The sequence below is a fragment of the Xenopus laevis genome, chromosome 1S (assembly GCF_017654675.1).
Source record: "Xenopus laevis strain J_2021 chromosome 1S, Xenopus_laevis_v10.1, whole genome shotgun sequence".
Classification (NCBI taxonomy): Eukaryota; Metazoa; Chordata; class Amphibia; order Anura; family Pipidae; genus Xenopus; species Xenopus laevis.
In genome coordinates, this window is record NC_054372.1 from 156308908 (window position 1) to 156332494 (window position 23587).

Here is a 23587-nt window from a genome sequence, read left to right on the forward strand (position 1 = left end):
TATATATATATATATATATATGTCATTTATCTGAACTGTTTGGAACTCAACTGGAAAAAACTTTGAAGCGCAGCAAATAACACAGATCTTATTTTGTTACCGTTTGTGAGAATGGTATCTTCAGTGGCCTCGATTAACAATTGCCTGGGACATTTTCATCTATTATTTTTAATTTGTTCTTATGGCGTTGTATTGTAGTATATTTTAGTGCTAAATATTAAAAACTTCTTAGTCCTGAGACTCTGGATATAATTGTCATACATGTATGTCAGGTCATGCCAGCTGCAAGTGGTCTCAAAATTCTCACTTTATTTTTTTATTATTTAAAGCTTATTGATTTTCAAAAATGTGTAGCAAAGCACGTATAGCAACTGAGTATAACCCACTGTCCTTAAAAACGAACATATCTACAGGTATGTATTACAACAAGGGTGTGCATCCAACTTGTTTTCCCCTATTGTCTTTTAAAATATGGCCAATGTATTCTCTAAATTTCGGTGACTTTGGCTACTTGTATGTGGTTCAGAGGAAAAACTCAGCCTAAGGTAGCTGAACTGTAAGCAAGCTAGACTGAAGGAAGGGGAAATGGGGGAGACAGTATGGGCTGTTGGTGTGAGGTAATTCACTGTATTCATAGCTTTTATCTTTCAAACTCCTTTCAGGGAGCAATTGTGCACTGATGGCCCTTTCACCTCTATGATGAGCATAAATTAGGGGGAGGTATTTTCCAGTTGGCTGCTTGTTTCGTTTTTGTGGCTGTGAGTATATGGGTTGCCAGCCTGTTTATGTCTTGGGATCTGAGTGCATAGATAGGCTTACCAAAAAATGTGTTTGAAGACTACTGACTTAGTTTGCCATCATTTCACAGAACTCCTGGAATACCTTACCCTCTCCCCACAACCTGAGAAGCGAAGGTGGGAGAAGAGTTGTAAGGAAGTATAGTACCATCTGTAGATCAATTTAGAAGCCTTTTTTGTCAACACAGCTCGAATTGAGGTCTTTCCACCTTTATCCTGTATTTTCTGCCTGCCATTTTGTCATGTACAATTGGATCCCAGTTGTATTATCTGTCGAGGGGCTGTTGTAGATTAAGGAGATTAGACGAGTGTCAGTCTCTGAGTTATTGGAGAGGAGTTCAAAGTTTGTTGCCCTATGTGGCCCTGGTTAAATGTGTGGGTAGTAATGTGATGGATCTTGAGGTATCTAAAAAAAAATGGTGGTTCAGGATCTGGAATGTTTCCTTGATATGCTGGAAGGGCAGGACCTCCCTGTTGGGGGCTATTGTTGTGTGTAAGTAAGTTCACATTTGAGTGGATCCAGGGTAGGAAAGCTTTCAGATCAGAACCTGGGAGGTAGCGGACATTTCCTACACAGGAGCATATCATCGAGCTGATCATTTGTCATATTCAGTTACAGCATGGCTAAATCACACACTGGTCCAACTGCCTGTTTGATACTCTGTTTCAATTGCTGCCTGGCCTGCTCATATAGATTCTTATTTATTTATTTATTTTTTGGTAAAGCTTCTGAAAAATTGCTTTATGAATAGCTGTTAATAGTTGTAAGCTTTGTCACTCTGGGAAGCTACTGTATAAACCATCTTTAAGTTCTTTTACTTCTTTGTAGAACAAGGAATTCACGGCTCAGCAGATGTTACAGTCTAGGAATCTCATTCCTTTTAGTCTGATGTATTTTTAGCCTCAGAATTGTAGGTCTGGGTGTCTGTTCGCATACTGTATGTAGCAATAAACACGATGGCTTATGGCCAATGGGGCTACAATACAGCCATCCAAATACTATTAAAACAATTCTGCTGAATCTGATGACATAGAAGTGCAACTACTTTTGGAAAATACTTGTATTCCATCTGGAAAGTATAATACTCTTTTCCTCCTGAGGCCCTACAGTGGCTGTGATCTTACAACCAACTCAGGTTATAGGATGACATTGCTTACTAAAATACTGTTAACTGTCGAGTGAAAGGCACACGTACACTTATTAAGATTATTTTAAGCGTGTATTTGCCTAATAGAAACTTGAAAAGGCTGAGATTAGCATATACTTTTATTGTGATTGGACTGTGATAACACTGGATCACTTTCCTTTGCTTCCAGCATCCCTGGAGAGTGTGATAACAAGTATGGAGTAATCTCATGGCAATAGCAATATAACCAAATATAACCAAAGCTGGAGAGCCATCACCTTAAGTGCAGTGATTATATATAGAGAGAAAACTGGAATTGATGCTGAGCAGGTGGATCCCCTGTTCTAGGTACAGTAGAGGAAAATGCATTATTGAGATTAGAGAGCCTGGTTTAATCTGAAAGATGCACAACGAGGCCGGGTTGTAAAGTGCTGTAATTAGAGGCTTACAGGGGAATGTAATAAAAGTTGCAAAGAGCAAAACAATTCGCACCAATAAGACTAAAAATCCACATCTCGCAATGTAATATTGTTCCTTAAACTGTTATTGCATTGCGAATTTTAATTGCGCATTGCGAATTTTAATTGCGCACTCATAAGAAGTGCTTGAAGGTGTGATAATCTTTTGGAGCAAACATAAGGACATTTTCAGTAAGAAGTTTTATTACATTGACTGCGCATTGGCGCAAACTATAAAATTCGCAAACGGTCTTTCACTGTCGGAAGTGCTCGCTAAACAGTTTCCGGGCTCGCAAAAGCTATATTAAATTCGCACAAAGCAAAATTTGTTCGCGCAAAGGCATAACTTTTCGCATTGCGAATAGTTTTTCCGTTACCGATTTTTATTACATTCCCCCGTAAGTCTCTCCAGTGCTCAGATACAGGTTGTATGTATAACCCAGAGGAATGGGGCCTCAGAGAATTCTACACACAGCATTATAATTATAATAATCTGTTGTTATAGCGAGCCAGGGAATTTTATAGATGTAAATCAGAATTAAAACGGTTTAAAGTTGCCACTACATGAAAAGAGGAGCCAAGGGTTCTGCCTAGCAGGGGGAGAATACTGATGGAATAACATAAGTCAGGTGTTCCACAAATTGTAACGGCCAATTTTGTTGAGATTTAAAATACTGAATATCACTACCATGATGGTTATGGAGAGTTATGCATAAATTTTACCAGAATCTTCCCTTTCCTGTATTAGGAATAAGATATTAGCTGGCAGACTCACATTACATAGTGAAGTAACATAAGCAAGAGCACCCCCCCCCCCCAAATCTCTTGCTGCAGCAGAAGAGGCAATTGTCATAAGGGGAAACTGTACAGCTGATCCCATGACCTTCTGGACCCCCTGTACCTTTGACCCCCCCCAGTCACAGGATTGGGGCTCTGCTGCACTTGTACCTACTGACCACCCCTAAAGTTCATGTGCAGCTTCAAGCCCCTGCTCCTATGAACACATTGTTGCTGAACACAGGCCATCATGTATTTATGGAGAAGGCAGAATAGAGAATACAGCTCAAAGACATTTGCTTTTCCCATGAATACATAATGACCTGCATTCGACAGCACTTTATTATTAGGAGTGGGCTGGAGGCTGCATTTGAGCTTTAGGGATGGTCAGAGCCTTTGTATAGGGTTTAAAGTGCACGGCAGGGCACAAAAGTGCATACTCTGCATGTAAATTACCAAACAGTGTTATAATTATTCTTTTTTTATGGGTGAAGACACACACAGAGCTACTAGTAGCAGCTTCTTGTCATGCGGCATAGACAATAGTGATAATTAGCATAGCAAAGACACTATACTGTATGTGTTTTAGCAGAGGCAATTCTCAGTATTGTCTATGGCAGGGTATTTTTTGGCATTTTGCAGCCAAAAGTAGCTGCTACTAGTAGCTCTGTGTGTCTTTACCCTAAGTCAATCTATTCATTATTCATATATAATTATTGTGTCTACAGCTGCTCGTTGGACTTGGCGTTACAGGGGGCGCAGGGGAGTCCTGGAGCTACTGCCACCTCTTAGGTCTACTTTCTGACAACATTGATTTATAATTCAATTGCATTTCATTCGAATGCAAGCACAACTGAACTTGTTTAAACACATCACCTGTAATTGTGTCAGATGCATTTCCTCTACGCTGGAACTATGTGGGTTAAAAAAGCTGCATTGTGGGCATAAAACATGGTGACAAAGCTAAAATTGCACTTTGCACACTGCATTGCCAGCGTAAATGACTACAGTTGCCACCTGGCCAGTACAGATGATGCTTGATGGCAATGTTATTAATAGGGCAGAAAGATAAATATGAAGACAGACCAGGAGCCCCTTATAATGACCCCTATTGTTTTGGTAAGGTTTTGGCGCCGTATGATCGTTGTTATGTGAGATATTAAAATCAAAGAAATCCAAATTGTGCTCAGCCATAGCGAGAGTTCTTGCTACTGAGATTTGCATTGATTGGCTGGAACCATGTATGGAATTATCTCATTCATTTGCTTCCCCTGTGTTTGTCATTACACTGAAGATCATTTATTAGAAACTGATTGCAGAATCCACAGGAATGTGTCTCGGGGGCATGGGCTTGATTATGTGTATCAGAGGGACAAATGCCTGCCCTGTCATTGCCCTGCTCCTATTGTATTGTACGCTGCTGAATGAACATTATCAGAAAGCAAAGAATTCGAAGCAAGTTCCCAGTATACATTCATTTAAGTTTTTTTTTGCAGTGATTTCAAACTTGTTCATAGCTGAAAGCACTTGTTCTAACTCTTAAAACAATGTTGCAGAAGTCTATTCTTCTCCACCCAAGACTCCATGGGGTATATTTATCAAAAAGTCAAATTAGAGTGAAATTCTGCCACTCTCCATTCATTTCTATGGGATTTTTAAAAGAGTATTTATCAATGGGTGTAAGTGAAAGTTCACCCATTGATAAATACGCCTTTCAAAAGCCCATAGAAATGAATGTGTGGCAGAATTTCACTCTAAAACCTGGGACACCACAAAGTAAAGGCAGGGCAGGGTAAAGAGCGTCGCCTTGACAAAGCATCTAAGCGAAACGCGTGTCATTATCTCCTAAAATAATAATTAGGGATGCACCGAATCCAGGATTCAGTTCAGGATTCGGCCAGGATTCGGCCCTTTTCAGCAGGATTCGGATTCGGCCGAATCCTTCTGCCCAGCCGAACCGAATCCGAATTTGCATATGCAAATTAGGGGCGGGAGGGAAATTGCATGACTTTTTGTCAGAAAACAAGGAAGTAAAAAATGTTTTCCCCTTACCACCCCTAATTTGTATATGTAAATTAGGGTTCGGATTCGGTTCGGTATTCGGCCGAATCTTTCACGAAGGATTCGGGGGTTCGGCCGAATCCAAAAAAGTGGATTCGGTGCATCCCTAATAATAATCTGACTCTGAAGAAATATTTCCATTAGGGGAACATACTGGTTACATTTGATGGGGGCAGTAATTCTGGTCTAATCCTTTGCTTTACCACCTCTTCCATCTTCCTTCCGTTCTAAGGGGCCGTGGGTTTGTGGCTTTTTAGGGCTATTTAGCCTCTTTTAAATGTTAGGGCAAGTTAAGTTACAAGGCCACAGCTCAGGTTACCCTGTCCTGCCTTTACTTTGTGGTGTCCCAGGTTTTAGAAACAAAAATAGGCAGTTAGTTTTTGGGACAACTCCACCCTCTATTTTTTCAAATTTCCTTGAATCTTATGCTTGAAGTATGACCGGATGACTTTTTAACCCATATTGAATTTTTGGCCATTTTTTAATAATTCCTTTTTAACTAATTAATCAATTACCAAGTCTCATTTTTTAGCCTATTTATTGCACTGCACTTTACTGGTGGAACTTAATTGCAATATCAATTTGCCAATTCTATTTGATTAATCGCACTTTATATATTAATTAGTGAATTAACTTTTTTATTAAGGGGTGTTATTGGAATCTATTGGTGGGTTAATATACCGTTTGGATTCAGGAATAATCAATTATTTTTATCATCAGTCCTCGGACTGATTGATTTCACTTTATTTATTTGCACTAGCACTTTACCTAATTTATTAGACAGCACCTTTTTATGAATTATTATTATCAATAATTATCTCGGTCTTGCAATTTATGGTTTGAGTTTACTTGGTATAGATACAGCATTAACTATTTGGTGGGGTTTCTTTTTCTTAAAAAATATCATTAGCATGATGGAAAAAAGCTTGACGTTTCAACATTGTGGGGTTAATTGCTGTGGAATTGTATGTAGTTATATGTCAGGTATGTGTATTGTATGCCAGCCCCCCTGACATGTTATTTAACCGTGGGTGAAACGTACAAGGTAGTCAGCACAGCCTCCTGGCTTTTTCTTACTTGTGGTGCAGGTTTTCCCAGTGGCCACTTTTCCACTGGTATAAACTTTCCAGTTGCAAGATGAAACAGCACCACTCCTTTTTAAGTGTCCAATGATGTTTCCAATAGTGAAAAAGACAACACGATTCAAGTGTAGCAAATCTGTAAAAGATACAAAATAGAAATAGTATATAAAAAACTATAAAAATTGCAATTGTTTTATCTAAAAATTGGTGTCAGGTCGTATTCTTTGTTTAAACCTAAAGCGGCTAATGTTTCCAGTTTCCTGATCCAGGAAGCTTCTTTAAATGGTATCTCTTTAGGTCTATCACCCCTTCTACGTTTTGGTTTCAGCACATCAATGACCTGAAACCGCAATTGGTGCATTAAAATGACCTGCAACTGCCTGTTCTTTTTTACCAGTCCTAATAGCAGACTTATGTTCACAAATTCGTTCATGGACGGTTCTAGTTGTCTGGCCCACATACGCAAGCCCGCATGGGCATTTAATGACATACACAGCGTATGTGGAACCACAAGAGAACCACCCAGGAATTCAAATTGGATTAATGGTCTTCTTCGTTCTTTTCTGGAGCTTTTTCTGCAGCATCCCCAGGGCCCGGGACGACAGACACCCCTGTGCCCCCCCCCCTAATGGCTGCATTGATTATTGGTCTAGTAACACATAGCAATCACATACCTCCCAACATTTACCACACCCATTTTACTCACCCCAGATGTGATGTATAATCATTAAATAAAATGCATAAAGGACATATTAACCCCAGATGTGCCAATATTATTACTAAATAAAATGCATAAAGGACATATTAACTCCATATGTGCCGATAGTATTGCACATCCTAAAACATTACAAGTTACGCATCTACAATCAAACCCTAATAGCCAACAGAATTGATTCCTATGTCATAAAACCAAAGCATCATATTGTATGAGAAAAGACTGGTTCATTCTGTACAGCAGTGATCCCTGACCAGTGGCTGGTAAGCAAAATATTACTCACCAATCCCTTGGATGTTGCTCCCAGTTGCCTCACAGTAGGTGATTATTTTTTAATTCCTGGCTTAGAGGCAAGTTTTGGTTGCAGAAAAACCAAGTGTACTGCCAGTCCAGATAGGGGCTCCAAAATAGCCAATCACAGCCCTTATTTGGAATCTCTAGGGACTGTTCTCGTGCTAGTGTTGCTCCCCAACTCTTTTCACATTTGAATGTGGCTGGGGACCCCCCTGTACAGTGTGAGACTGGCCTGACAGTGGTACCAGGACTTTTCCCCAGTGGGCCCTGTGCACTTTCTGGAGTACAGAACATTAACTATTCTTTACCTTTTCCAGGTCTGCTTGTGTTCATTTAATCCCAGAAGTCCTATGACCTAGTTATGATTCCAGCCGTGTCTGCAAGAAATTTGCATTCTCTTCCCTCATCTGGGTTTCCTCCCACACTCCAAAAAAACATAGAAATGTGTCCATAGTGTTGAGTGTAACAGGGTCTTTAGACTTTAATCTCGACTGGGACTGATATGAATGATGAACAATGTCTGGAATGTGTTCTTCTTTATGTGCAGATTTATACTTCAGTCCTAGGGCAATAGCACAAGTTATGTATATCAGGCCTGGCACATTTTAAAGGAGAAATAACTTGCAGATTGCTATTCTTGTAGTTCAGGCCTTCCTTAGAAATGGCACTTGCCTGGTGAACTTTCTCAAAGAGAGCTGCACCGCCATGTTGGATCCAATAATCCAAGCATGTGCAGTATAGTCATTTTTAAGAAGCAGATGCAGGGGATACTTGGGTAATTGGATCCAACATGGAGGTGCAGCTCTTTTCAAGAAAGTAGGCCTGACCTGTGTGATTTTGAATGAAGATGGGCACAAGTGTGAGATACAAGGTTAGCAATTTGGGTGGGCGGCACTCATCATTTTGGACTTCTTCTTTATACACCTGCATGTGCATAATTGTAATAGTTAGTAATGCAATTTCCAGAGACAGATGAGATCACACAAATAAATTATGGCAGAATATTGCGTGATTTTGTATTTTTCACTTACAGCTGTATCATACTGGTAGGAAATCAACACCATCGTATGAATCAGGCTGGCTATTCACTAGTGTATCTACTACAAAGCATTCTAGCTAAAGGTAAAAGTATCGGAATGTGACCCCGGCCAGTCCCAGTAATGTGATATTCTGTAGAATGTTAGGAAGGATGTTAATTGTGCTCTGTTTCCTATTGTTCCTTTTGAGAACTTTCCTGTCAATGAGATTTCATTGTGTGAGCCTTGGCCTTGATACCCTTGGGTATGTGATGCTGAGAAGTACAAAGCCACATTGCTACAGAGCAGAGTTTCACAGGCAGGCGCATAATTCATAGAAAAATCCCACTTATAACATAAACTTAATTAAACTCATTAACATGATACATGCTGTGGATTAAAGCCAATCCATAAGCAACTAAATATCATCACAGTTCCATTCATTCAGCCTCAACCAAATCAGTGCATGTATGGGCAGCTATAAGCAGTGACATAAATATAGTGCACCAGACCCCCCTGCAAAAAAATCTTCAGAGGGGCCCCGTGCACTCCAATCCTCCCACCCACTTTACATCCCAGCTCTGCCCTGTCCACATCCCGCCTCTGCCCTGCCCACTCCCGCCCGACTTGCGTCCCTCTTCCTCGCAGCAGGTAAGAAAGCGGCTGGGGAGGAGGTTTTTTTTTAAATTAGCTATAGAGGAAGCAGACCCCACAGTCGGCCCCCCTGTTCCCTGCTTCCTCTATAGTTACACCACTAGCTATAAGGTGCCCACCTTGGGGTGATACAGGACACTGGAGGTGGTGTTCAACCAGATAATGTTTGGGCAGGCCCGTCGGAGACATAGCATTATGGGTCACACTTAAGATTAGAGTTCCCACTGTGCAATCCATCAGCACTGAGCAGGTAGAAACCAGTAAGGGCTGCTGCATTAATCAGAGCTGATTATTAACACTAATTTACTCCACAGGAGAGTGATAGTGGCAATATTGATTGTGCATCTCATGCAAAAAGTTAATTCTGTGTTTAATTACCCTTTAAAAGTGCAGTTGAAAACACATTGTCTATCCAGAAGTGCAGCTCCTCCTGGCTTACAGCACTTCCACTGCTGCATCCACTAATGACCCAATGACATTTAACCAGTTAGAGGATTCTAGTGCTGCTAATGGGTTGCACTTAAAGATAACATGACGGTGTTTAAAAATATATCCATAAAATATTCATAGAGTCAATAGAGACATATTCATTTACAGGATGGCAATATGCTTATTTATTAGTTTATGCACTCAAGTACAGTCTGACTGCCCACTGTATCCTGCACTGGACAGATATTACTGAAAATCCTGGCAATTATGAAAAAACGGAGTTGGTAATTAATGAAATAGTGGCCTCATGGGTAATCAGAAGGATGTGCGGGAGTTGCCCAAGCGCAGTTCTCTCGCACACACACACACACCGCTTGTGATGATACCCTTATAACAAGAAAAAAAAATCAATTTAGCAATAGGATATTATGTGCAGAAGGAAATGTGAGCAAATGATTTTTTTTTAACATTTCGTCATTGTTTTAAAAGAAATAGGTCATTAGTGCTTCTAAAATGTTCAGTATTAACCAACCACTCGAAGCAGTGCTGTCTGGGTCATTATATGAATCGCTACTATATACTCATACAAATCCTAGCATTTGCTTTTACACTTTATTTTTATATTAACAAAAAGATATAATAAAATTGGGGGCGGGAGGATGACTGGAAGGGAACTTATTACTCGCTGGTTCCTATCAAAGTACACGCTGTGCTGAATTAATATATGAGTGGCAGACAGATCAGAACTGAATCTGAACAGATAATTGGATAGATATTAAATAAATAGTTCAGTGGAACTGAAAATTGGGCCGCGCCTCCACTTAAATCATTAAACTTCCCACTTGGGTTTCTTTATTTGTATTCTAAATAGCAGATAATTGCTCCCTAATATGGTCTTTTAATCTATGAATAGTATGTCCCACATATTGAACCTGACATTTAGTACACTGTAATAAGTACATAACGGATCTACTATTACAATTAATAATATCATATTTCTGTAGTATGGGATATAAAATACCTATTGTTGTTAATAAGCCACAACATGGGCTCGTTCTACTACCAGAAGGTACCTGTAACATTTAACCCTGTTTTCCCCATCCTAGCTTTTTTATTACATTGTCTATCTGTCATACACAGGGCTCTTCGGGGAAATACATTTAATTTCAGTATCATCCAAAATCTTTTTTTATTTATGGTCGCCGTATAGAAATGGTAGATATTTACTCATAATTGATTGAGCTCCTTACTGTAGAAAAAATAAAGTACAGTATATTATTCTCACTACATTGTGTATACTGTTGTTTGATTTTCACATTCAAAAGGTTGTTCTGATTACATTTTAAAGCCTTTTCATAGGCTTGCTCAACAATATGTTGGGGATAGGATCTCTGTAGAAGTCTATTCTTTAAAGGAGAACTAAACACTAAAAATTAATGTGGCTAAAAATGCCATATTTTATATACTGAACTAATTGCACCAGCCTAAAGTTTCAGCTTGTCAATAGCAGTAATGATCCAGGACTTCACACTTGTCACAGGGGGTCACCATCTTGTAAAGTGTCTGCAACACTCACATGCTCAGTGGGCTCTGAGCAGCTGTTGTAAAGCTTAGGTCGTCATTGCAGGTTGACCTGTAATATAAGCTGATTCTACAAGGCTGATTATTAAATTCTGATGCTAGTTGCACTGGTTTCTGAGCTGCCATGTAGTAATTATCTGTATTAATTACTAATCAGCCTTATATTGTGACATTTAAATTCTGTACTTTATATTGTATGGGTCCCTAAGCTCAGTAAGTGACAGTAGCACAGAGCATTGGCAGTGAATCAGCAGAAAAGAAGATGGGGAGCTACTGGGGCATCTTTGGAGACGCATATCTTTACTGCTAAAGGGCTGTGGTTACCTTGGGCTGGTACACAGGATCGTTCCTGCCATGAGGCAAGGTGAGCAGCTTGCCTCAGGCTGCAGTGAACGGGCAGTTACAAGGGGCGGCAAAAAGGCACCTCCTGTAACTTTAAGAGCTGAATTTTTCGGTTTTTAAACCGGAAATTCGGCTCTGCTACTGCAGAAAGCGCAGTACGCGCTCATTGCACTAACAATGCAGCCCCTTTTGACCCACTCCCACGCTAAACTTTTAAGTACGGAGCGGGAGAGGGGGGCGGCATCCGGGTTGCTGCCTCAGACGGCAGCAGCCCATGGATCGCCCCTGCTGGTACAGAAGCCCAAAACACAATGTACAACATTTCTAGCCAACTTGTTTAGTTAGGCTTTAGTTCTCCTTTAAAGTATCTGCATTCTGAATGGTATGCAACATCATTCGAACAATTCCTCCCAACACAGTGGAATTGTGAATATGGGATAGATAGATAGACAGACAGACAGATAGACAGACGGACGGACAGACAGATTGTGTGGTATGGGTGACAACTTCTAGCATGTAATAGAATATGGCCAGATAAAGGCTTTCTATAGATCTCACTTGCCACCATGTTCACCTTATAAAATATCCAAAATAATCAATTTTACAACTATTCTGACTCATTGTGAAGGTCAAATTCATATTGTTATTATTTACATAATCCAAAAAATGTGTCAGGGGACAAGGGGCCAAGTTTCCAAATGAAAGTTTCAGTAGAACATTTGGGGAAAGGAATGTGCCCCACCCTGCTCCACCGAGTCACTGTTTCTTATGGTGTCCTCTAGACAAGATGACAGTTTATTTAAAGGGCTAGTTCACCTTTCAGTTAAGGGCTATTCCACACGGGGAGATAGCGACGCGTTTGCGGTCGCGGCGACAAAGCGCCGCGACAGTCGCCGCGACCGGCGCAGGCGACAGTTTTGTATGGGCGCCTATGTAAAAACGCCTGTGCTAACCACACGAGGCGATGCGCTTTTCAACAGTCGCCTGAAAATGCCTCGCCAGGCTTTTTCAGGCGACTGTTGAAAAGCGCATCGCCTCGTGTGGTTAGCACAGGCGTTTTTACATAGGCGCCCATACAAAACTGTCGCCTGCGCCGGTCGCGGCGACTGTCGCGGCGCTTTGTCGCCGCGACCGCAAACCCGTCGCTATCTCCCCGTGTGGAATAGCCCTAACATGTAGTTCATTGGCCTTCATTTATTTATTTTATACAATTATTTACCTTCCTTTTCTTCTCTGCTGCCTCTTTCCGGCATTTAGATGGGGGTCATTGACCCCTGCATCCAAAAATATCTTTTAGAGGCTTCAAATCTATATATTTTTTTTAAATGTTATTATTTCTTTGTATTACGTCACCTATTCATCAGCCTCTCATTCTAACCACTGTCTGGTTGCTATGGTAAATTGGACCGTCACAACCAAAGCTGCTGAAATTCCAACTCTTGACCTGCTCACCATAAAGCTAAATAAGGAAAAGAAAAACCACACACAGACAAGAATTAAAACACGAAGACCAATTGCAAATCTACATAATAAGAATGTTACTTTAAAGTTGAGCTACTCCTTTAAAAAATTTGTGTCAAAAGAGAAAAGGTGTTGTATGTTATAGTAGTATTTAGTTATAGTAGATAAGAAATTGATTTAGTTCATTTTCTGTGATTTGAATCATTACAGGCTTCAATCATCTGAAAAACATGTTTTGAAATAAAGTGCTGAGTTAAGTAAACCTGGCCAATAAACGTGTGTCCTGATCACATGAAATGGTTTCCTTTCCTTTTCCCCAGCAAAGCCACAGAATAATACAGCAGAACCTTTCCTTTCCTCCCCGGCTCTCAGTCAGCACCTTGTGTGTTTCTACTGCCAACACTGCGCTTCCTGGGGCCCCCGAAGAACATGACATTCTGGGCCCCACTCTTACAACAATAACATAGAGTCAGTACCAAATGTTACAGATGCCTAAAGTGAAAATAACAAAGGGCCACCACTAGGACCTGGGACCACTGAAAGATCTTTTGGTTCCCCCAGCAGGCCAGAAGCTGTTACAGTTTTGCTAATGAAGGTGATATTCCCCTTTAAGCTGAGAGCCTCATTTCCCCCAAGTGACTTATTTATTTTATTAATTACAATTGTATCAAAATGCAGGCGCTATTTATTCTGGCCTCTCTGCCAAAAAGCCTAATTAATTACATTTCAGAAACTGTGTATCCTTTTCTGGTGTTAGTGCGTCAGGACATTTTGATAAAAATCTGAGACTGTGGGCTGAGCTGTCAAAATCAGGACTGCCCCGTACAAATCGGGGAAGGTTGAGAGGTGTTTGCTGCCTCAGAGATCACCTGACCAGAAATACTACAACTCTAACTGTAACAGGAAGAAGTGTGGAAGCAAAAGGCAGAACTCTGTCTGTTAATTGGCTCATGTGACCTAGCATGTATGGTTTGTTTCAGTAGCGATCCTAGAGGGGGGCGGGCCCTGGTGCGTGACGCGCAGCCGGGCCCCGCCCCCTCCGTACGACCGCATATGTTAATGGCGCATGGACTGCCGGGGGCCCTGAGGGGGTGTGGGCCCTGGCTCGCTCGCACCCCCTGCTCCCCCGGTAGTTCCGCCACTGATTTGTTTGGTACCGTATATACCCGAGTATAAGCCGAGTTTTTCAGCAACCAAAATGTGCTGAAAAAGTCTACCTCGGCTTATACTCGGGTCAGCGGCAGCCGACCAGAGTAGTTGAGATTGCAGTCCCTTTTAATCATTCCTATACCAACAGTACACTTGGGGAGAGACTGCAATATCCCACAATGCCCTCTGTTGGTTATATGAAAGAATAACAGTGACTGCAATATCACACAGCGCCATCTGTTGGTTGTATGAAAGAATAACAGTGCGCCCTCTGTTGGTTATATGAAAGATTAACAGTGACTGCAATATCACACAGCACCCTCTGTTGGTTATATGAAAGAATAACAGTGCGCCCTCTGTTGGTTATATGAAAGATTAACAGTGACTGCAATATCACACAGCGCCCTCTGTTGGTTATATTAAAGAATAACAGTGCGCCCTCTGTTGGTTATATGAAAGAATAACAGTGACTGCAATATCACACAGCGCCATCTGTTGGTTATATGAAAGATTAACAGTGACTACAATATCACACAGCACCCTCTGTTGGTTATACGAAAGATTAACAGTGATGGCAATATCAAACAGCACCCTCTGCACATGGTAGTGGGACAGTGGGACAATGCACACAGTAATCCGTTTGGCAATTCTCTGTCACCATCAACTTTGCAAAGAAGTCCGGTTGATCGCTGGGGGGGTCGCTTTGGCAGAATGTGCGCTGCTGGGAGACAGGGCTATAGTTGTGTCTAGGCTTATACTAGAGTCAATAAGTTTTCCCAGTTTTCGTAGGTAAAATTAGGTACCTCGGCTTATACTCGGGTCGGCTTATACTCGAGTATATACGGTATGTTTATGTGCACCGTGAATCATACAATCCCAGGGGGCGGCCCTTATTTTTTTAAAATGGCAATTTTCTAGTTATGATTACCCAATGGCACATACTACTAAAAAGTATATTATTATGAAAATGGTTTATTTACATGAAGCAGGGTTTTACAAATGAGCAGTTTTATGCAATACATTCTTATAAAGATCTACAGTGTTTGAGGGGTATAGTTTTCCTTTAATTGGCTCATGTGACCTAACATGTTCGTGAACTGTAGGATCCCAGGGGATGACTCTTAGTCCTTAAAATGTAAATTTTCTATTTAGGATTACCCAATGGCACATACAGGTATGGGATCCATTATACGGAAACCCAGAATGCTCCATTATAATAAAATAATCCAAATTTTAAAAACTGATTACCTTTTTCTCTGTAATAATAAAACAGTAACTTGTACATGATCCCAACTAAGATACAATTAATCCTTATTGGAAGCAAAACCAGCCTATTTGGGTTTATTTAATGTTCACATGATTTTCTAGTATTCTTAAGGTATGAAGATCCAAATTATGGAAAGATCCGTTATCCGGAAAACCCAAGGTCCGGAGCATTCTGGATAACAAGTCCCATACCTGTACTATTAAATAAAATATATTATTATGAAGCAGGGATTATATATGAGCTGTGTTCCGGGGTTTAAAGCGAGACTTGTTATTAGTTACTCCCTCCCCGACAATCTGCCATACACATAAGAACGTCTTGTTAGACACTGGGACAGTAATTCTCTTCACAACTAGGGATGGGCGAATTTGACCCGTTTAGTTTCGCCAAAAATTTGCCGCCGGTGAAATGTCGTGGACTCCCATTAAAGTGTATGGGCGTCAAAAAAATTATATATGGGCGTCATTTTTGCCGCTAAACAAGGTGAAAAAAATCGCCCATCTCTATTCACAACAGACAGTTTCCCTATGAAGTCTTTCCTCTAGTTTTTATCCATAGGAATGACTACTGAGGAGTCGTCACACAGTTAGTTAATAAAGTTGGTTAAACTCACCCAACCCACATCAGCCCAGACGGTGTTAAATCCACCCTGTAATTTCATTCCTCGGAATAACCCATTTGTAGACTTATCACAGGCATTACTGTGCTTGCAGAACAACAGCAGGTGGATCATTCCACGCCAGTTAATATAGCTCTGTATATACTGACAGGGCGTGTGTCAGGGGCATTCATTTCTGTAGAACATATTGGCTTGTATAATTCATTTATATTTCTTTAATTAATTCTAACTTCAAAACTGTCTCAAAGCTTACAAATTGCTCCCTAATATTTTCTGAACATAAATCAAAATAGCCATGTATTACACCAGTTTTATTATTATTTCATGGTGAAAGCGACTGCCAATATTCCTAATTACCACTGAGCGTGGCTGTAAATCTGTAGCGGATCCCATTGCCACTGGAAATTTATGTACCGGTTCAGACCTGCTCCAATAGTTATATAGTATATTACAGAGTTAGACATGATCAGTAAATACAGAGCTTGGCTGAGCTTCCTAAAGCAATATAAGTCCCTCATCAAGTATTTGGGAGCAGGGTTCAATGACAAACAGTGTTACACTTGGTGCTCAACGCTCCATCATACAGATCTCTTGCCGACAGGGTTGGAAGATAAGTTTAAGAATTGTATTGCTTCCGTGTCGGACTGGGACACCAGGGGCCCACCCAAAAACCTTTCACCAGGGGCCCAGCAATTAATCTTAGACCAGGGGCCCACTCTTATTGCTGTTATTTTTCATCTCCTCTTTTCTTTACATACTATAATCCAGTATTCCATCAATTTAGCCGTTGTTCTCATAGAAATAGGAATAGCCATGAAATAGGCCAAATGTTTAGCAGCAGGAGGGCTCACTGACACCTGGGCCCACCGGGAGTTTTCCTGGTATCCTGGTGGGCCAGTCTGACACTGATTGTTTCTTTCTATTGTAAAGAGTGTGACCCAAGGGCATAGATCTAGAGGAAACAGACCAGTGTCGGACTAGCCCACAGGGATACCAGGAAAACTCCCGGTGGGCCCAGGTGTCAGTGGGCCCTCATGCTGCTAAACATTTGGACTATTTCATGGTCATTCCCTATTTATATGAGAACAAAGAGGCTAAATAGATGGAATAATAGATTATAGTATGTAAAGAAAAGGGACTAGGAGAATAGAGATTGAGTGAGGAGAGGATAAAATAGTAGTGAGAGTGGACCCCTAGTCTGAAGTTTTTTGGTGGGCCCCCGGTCTAAGGTTTTTTGGTGGGCTCCTGGTGTCCCAGTCCGACACTGAAACAGACCCTGAGGCTGCTGGGGGTCCATGAGGGCAATATCAGTAAATGTCTAATTTCTAAAGATTAATCGGGCCCTAAATTGATTTTGCCATGGGGCCCGTTAACTTCTGGTTACTCCACTGGTTTTATAATTCTACTTTTACTCATTTCATCTGTTCCCTGTTCTCTTAGGACAATGGCACATGTGCATGTTAGGGGGCTATGGTCCTTTCTATACACCATTGGCAAGTCCAAAAAGTATATAACCGCTCGGACTCACCGCGCTTCTGTAATCTAAAGCCGGCAGCAATTGGCATGTGTCCAGGTGCTGGAAATTCTCGGCGTCCCGTGCCCTACAGATTGGTGAAGTAGAAGGTTGGATGGAACTCGGCACACGGCACATGGTAGCTTGACGCGTTTCGGGCACAGCTGCCCTTAATCATAAGCGCTTATGATTAAGAACAGCTGTGCCTGAAATGCTTCACGCTACCATGCAGCGTGCTTTTAAAATGGATTAATAAAGATTGTTGGCTTTTACCCTACTATCCAGTGTGCGGAGTTTCATCCTACCTTCTTATACACCATTGGCTACTGATAGTGGCTTTATGTCTTACTCCCTTAGCCAGTGGACGTGTAAACAATAGAAAAACTCTTATGAACCCTGCTTTCCCTGTTCACAAAAACATGCAAGTTTCAACCATTGAGGGAAGGAGACATCACAACTTAGGCTGATTTGCTGGCACAGACACTGTGGTCGCAGTACAGATCTAGACAAATGCCAGCACTTTCAGCGATGGATTTTTTAAAAATTCTATATACTGTATATACAAATAGGATTTAGTTCTATAGCTTTTGTAGAAAATCCAGTATGTTGCCCAGTCTATAGATAGATGATGGTTTCAGTGCATCCCAATGTGCCAATGACAAAGCTCCGCTTGTTTGTGCAGATTTGCATGGTATCTACTGTGGTATCTACTGCACAGCCTGAACTTTTTCCACTTCTGAACTGTTTCTTTTAATTCTATTTTATATCTCTTCCTTGGTCCTCAGCCCTACTCCATTCATTTTCTCTACACCTTTGAAGCTCTTCTCTGTGCTCCTCTTTTTCTAACCCATGAACTCCTCCATCTGTACTAACCTCGAGTACTGAACTTAGGGTCGTCTTTTATCCATCCCACACTCCCTTGAGCACTGCTCCCTCTTCAAAACTCTTAATTTCTTGTCCCCTAACACATTCCTTCTTGATATGCACCAGGTTTCTCTACCCCTGGGAGCACTCCTGCAACATACACCTCCCCCCCAATACTCAATACTCACCCCCGTACTAGACATTTAAAAATACAAAAGAGGTTGAATGATTGATATCTACAGAAGTAACAAATGTTTTTTTTTATATATTAAAATGTTCCAGATTCCATGTCTATAAATGTAAAGCAATGTACCTGGGAAGTAAAAATATCTAAGCCACTTATAAATTTAATGGGACTGCACTAGGCAAATAAATAATGGAAAAGGACCTTGGAGTCCTTGTAGATGATAAACTTGGCTGTAACAAGCAATGCCAGTCAGTAGCATCAAGGGCAAATAAGGTCTTTAGCTGTATTAAAAGGGCCATATATTCACAGCAGGAAGGGGTCATTCATCCATTTTATAGATCACTGGTAAGACCCCATCTAGAATATGCCGTACAGTTTTCGAGAACATTGCCCACAGAATTGGACTGAGGGGCCACATCAGGGGCCCCCACACCCTTCTCTGGGCCCCCATTCTCATCCGCAACCCCCCTCCGGCACCCCCTCTCCAGCACATCACTTACCTTCTCTTTTTGTGGGAGTCAGGCAGTCAGGTCTCAGGCTGGGTCTGGTTAAGTGGGTCCCACCAGGTTTTTTCCCGGTGTCCCTTGAGCCAAGTCCGACCCTGATTACACATGGTGTAGTTTGCACTGCTAGACATAGGTACACTGGGAAGCCTGTGAGTAACCTACATGTTTCCTGGTGAAAGTGTTTCCAGTGCATGGCAGCCAGTGGAGTGCTGGGCTTTATCTGGGGGTACAACTGGAGAGAGGCACATATATGGTGTTTGCATGCAAGTAATAGCTTTACTGAATACAACGTTCCCCCTGAATCCTGCACACACAATATAGTGCCGCTAATCCCCACTTCTCATTGTAGCTATTCCTTTCTTTGCCGTATGCCTCGGAAAAGGCCGGCGGAAAGGAATCCACTCACTTAATTTCTTAATTAAAGAGCTCCAGTTTGGGGAATGGCAATGCTTGATGTAATGGCTCTAATGAGCTTCTTTACTGTTATAATTAGAAATGAAAACGAATGCCCTGATCTGTCCATGAATCATATTGAAATCATGATATCAGCTCTGGATCTCATCTATACAGGCGTCTACCAATCTTATAATACATTTTCCTTCCCCCACCCCCCAATCTGGTTTTTAACATTTCAATTGCTGAATTAAATTGCTTCCAATTATTTTACCTGTTATTGTCTCACCGTGCCCATCTCTCTGGGGCTTTATTAGTGCCTGGAACCAGAACTAAAACACATTCTATTATACATTTCTACTTATTTCTACTCACATCATGTTTTCTCCACCCTTAACTTGCTGCTTTACAATACAAGACCCTTAACTTGCTGCTTCTGGGGATCATGTTAAAAAGCTAGAATGGGGGATTTTCCCATGATTCTTGTTTTTTAGGCATATACTGTAAAAAAAAAAATATTACATCCCTTTTAAAGGGGTTCATTTTCAAACACTTTTTGCAGTTCAGTTGGTTTCAGATAGTTCACCAGAAATAAAGACTTTTTCTAATTACTTTCTATTTTCTTTTTGTGACAGTTTTTCTAATATTGAAGTGTAAAGTTTTCATATTCTAAAGCGGTTTTGGGAGGATGAGGGGGGTCGCCGACTCTTTAACTGATCTAAATTAATACATTTAGTTGATACATTTGTTATCGTTGTCCTTGTTGACTAGAATCCCTGAGCGTTATTAAAGGCAGCTGTTAGAATTGATACAATAGTTGCTGATATTCCACAGATGCTGCTGAGAAATGTATCAACTAAATGTTGCAGAATTGTAACAGTTCAGATGCTCCTGGATCACTGAGCTGCCAGACTGAGACATTAGAGACACGAACATTAAACTTACATTTTGGGGAAATGGTAAAAAATAAAAAATGGAAAGCAATTGGAAAAAAAGTCTTTGCTTATGGTGAACAATCTGAAAACAACTCAACTGAAATAAGTGTTTGGAAGTTGAACAACAGCTATTAGGGCAGAGACACGCTCATATTCAGGGACAAAGCTCCTCTTCTTCGGGGCGACTAATCTCCCCGAACTGCCTCCCGCCAGCTAGAATGTAAATTGCCGGCGGGATGGGAAATAGTGCACTTTGTTTTCCGAAGTTGCTCGAAGTTGCCTCACGAGGAAACTTCGGCAACTTCAGAAAACAAAGAGTGCCATCCCGCTGACGATTTAGATTCTAGCCAGCGGGAGGCAGTTCAGGGAGATTAGTCGCCCCAAAGAAGAAGAGCTTTGTCGCTGGTCGACTATAATCTCCCCGAATCTGAGTGTGTGTCTCGGCCCTTAATGTATTGCAGGAAAGGCCACTTGTTGTGGGGCCACACACTTTGGATTCATTGAAACTCTTCCTAAAAACTCTCCTTTGTATCTGACTTTTCTGCAATATACAGACACAGCATGTTACACATCAGGAAGGCTCTGCAAGTGCAAGTCTAGGGCAATAGTGACACCTGGTGGTTGTAAGTGATGCCACACAACTTGTAACAGGTGGAAAACCACTTTGTATTGTGGGTATAAGTATAATATCTTGTGTATGGAATAGTAACTCACTACTGATCATGACGGGCAGAGACCTCTGTGAGAAGACTGTCATGCAGAGAATCATGTTCAGTTCTGTGGCTCTTTGGTGGGAAGCGAAAAAGTAAATTGGGTTTAGGATCAATAGGAGATATAAGGCAAATATAGGAACAGTTCAGCATCTTCTGAATAACCCTTTGCCTTTGTTTGTGTGCAGTGGCTACGGAATCCAGGCCCCCAGCATGAGAAAAGGACTCTGTTTGGAGACATGGTGTGTTTCCTCTTCATCACTCCACTCGCCACAATCTCTGGCTGGTTGTGTCTCCGTGGAGCCGTGGATCATCTGCACTTCAGCAGCCGACTCGAAGCAGTTGGACTTATTGCATTAACAGTTGCACTCTTTACTATTTACCTCTTCTGGACACTCGTAAGTATTTCTTGCCCTGAGCTTATACAGTGGCAGTGTGATTGTAGGACAGGCGCTGTATGATTTATATGTACAGGTATTGGACCTATTATTCCAGAATGCTTGGGACCCGGGGTTTGCCAGATAAGGGATCTTTCCGTAATTTGGATCTCCTTACATTCTACAGTCTACTCAAAATTATTTTAAATATTAAAAAAAACCAATAGGAATATTATATCCTAGATGGAATTAAGTACAAGGTACTGTTTTATTATAACAGAAGAAAAAGCTAATTAATTTAAAAAAATGTAGATATTTTATTATGGAGTCTAGTCTTTCTAGGTTTCCCGGATGAAGTATCCCATACCTGTACTGAATTGGAGGTATTCAGAGTACTGAAGGGCATTTGCATGGATATAGAATGAACCATTTTCACATATCTGTGACTTTTATATAGATGGCAAGTACAATAGAACCCTATAGAACACTTAAATCTGCAAGGAGTCTGTATATATTATATATATATATATTCTCCTGTGTTTGTGTAGCTTTCCTCCAAGTATTCCAGGTTCCACGTCACCACTACAGTTGTGTTCAGAATAATAGCAGTGTGTATAAACAGTGAATAAAGCTCAAAATCCTTATAATAGCTTTTATTTCCATACACACAAATGCATTGGGAACACTGCACATTCTATTCCAAATCAAAACATGAAAAAAATGTATCAAATTTGTGTTATTCCTTTACAGAAAGTGAAGAAAAGGGAATATTAGGCTGGTCCAAAAAATAGCAGTGTCTGAATTCTTCTTTACAAACGCAAACATTCACTGTATAAACTGAAAAATGTAAATGAAAAACGAATATTTAGTTGTATAATCAGTGTTTCTGAGAACTGCTGCACATCTGTGTTACATGGAGTCCACCAACTTCTGGCACCTGTTACATTCCACAATTCTCCTGCATTTCTTGGTTTTGCCTCAGAAACAGCAATTTTGATGTCACCCCACAAGTTTTCTATTAGAATAAAGTCTGGGGATTGGGCTGGTCACTCCATAATGTCAATCTTGTTGGTCTGGAACCAAGATGTTTCTCATTTACTGGTGTGTTTGGGGTCATTGTCTTGTAGAAACCTCCATTTCAAAGGCATTTCCTTTTCAGCATAAGGCAACATGATCTCTTCAAGTATTTTGATGTATTGAAACTGATCCATGATCCTGATATGTGATAAATAGGCCCAACACCATAGTATGAGAAACTTCCCCATATCATGATGCTTGTGCCACCATGTTTCACTGTCTTCACTCTGTACTGTGACTTGAATTCAGTGTTTGGGGTCGTCTGACAAACTATCTGCAGCCACTAGACCCAAAAAGAACAATCTTTCATCAGTCCACAAAATGTTGTGCCATTTCTCTTTAGGCCAGTCAGTGTGTTCTATGGCAAATTGTAACCTCTTCAGCGAGTCTTTTTTCAACAATGGAACTTTGTGGGGGCTTCTTGCCAATAACTTGGCTTCACATAGACGTCTTCTAATTGTAACAGTATCACAGGTAACATTACACCTTCTTTGATCTTCCTGGAGCTGATTATTGGCTGAGTCTTTGCCATTTTGGCTATTCTTCTGGTAGTTTTCAGTTTATTTTTCAGGTTTTGAGAGATCAGCTGAGATCATTTTAGCTGAGCAGCCTATAATTTTCTGTACTTCTTTATACATTTTCCCCTCTCCAATCAACTTTTTAATCAAAGTACACTATTCTTCTGACCAATGTCTGGAACAACCCATTATACACTATAACCAGCGCAATGTGCTCCTTCCTTCCTTAAATAAGGGCCGGAATTGACACCTGTTTTTTCACAGAATGAATGATCTCACTAATTGAACTCCACACTGCTATTATTTGGAAGAAGCTATTATTATTTGGAACACTGCTATTATTTGGAACAATCCTCAATGAATGATTCAATTACACAGAATGAGTAACATGCATGTCATAACTGTGGGGTCTGTTGGTTTTCTACTACAGCTACTAGTAAATTATTTGCCATGTAGAAATATAATTTCCACCAAACAGTGATTGATCAGGTTAGTGATGTCGGACTGATATGTTGAACACAACTGTATATACAAGCTTTATTGGCTCCTGATGACAGTGTGTGAATGGGATTAGATTGTAAGCTCTACTGGGCAGGGTATCTGCAGTGCACATAACTTGAAACAAGGGGCACCACTGCAATTACTTATGCCGAAGAAGAATTGTCTGATAGAATGGTA

At 40.8% G+C, this 23587-nt stretch overlaps 1 protein-coding gene across 3 annotated transcripts in view; it reads left to right on the plus strand.

Annotated features, from left to right (window-relative positions):
• marchf3.S (membrane associated ring-CH-type finger 3 S homeolog) overlaps positions 1 to 23587 on the plus strand; it is a 132423-nt gene that overhangs the window by 107884 nt on the left and 952 nt on the right. For all 3 annotated transcript variants that reach the window (XM_018240037.2, XM_018240046.2, NM_001096948.1), the window contains 1 exon segment: positions 21126 to 21335. In XM_018240037.2, the coding sequence (XP_018095526.1) occupies positions 21126 to 21335 (210 nt within the window).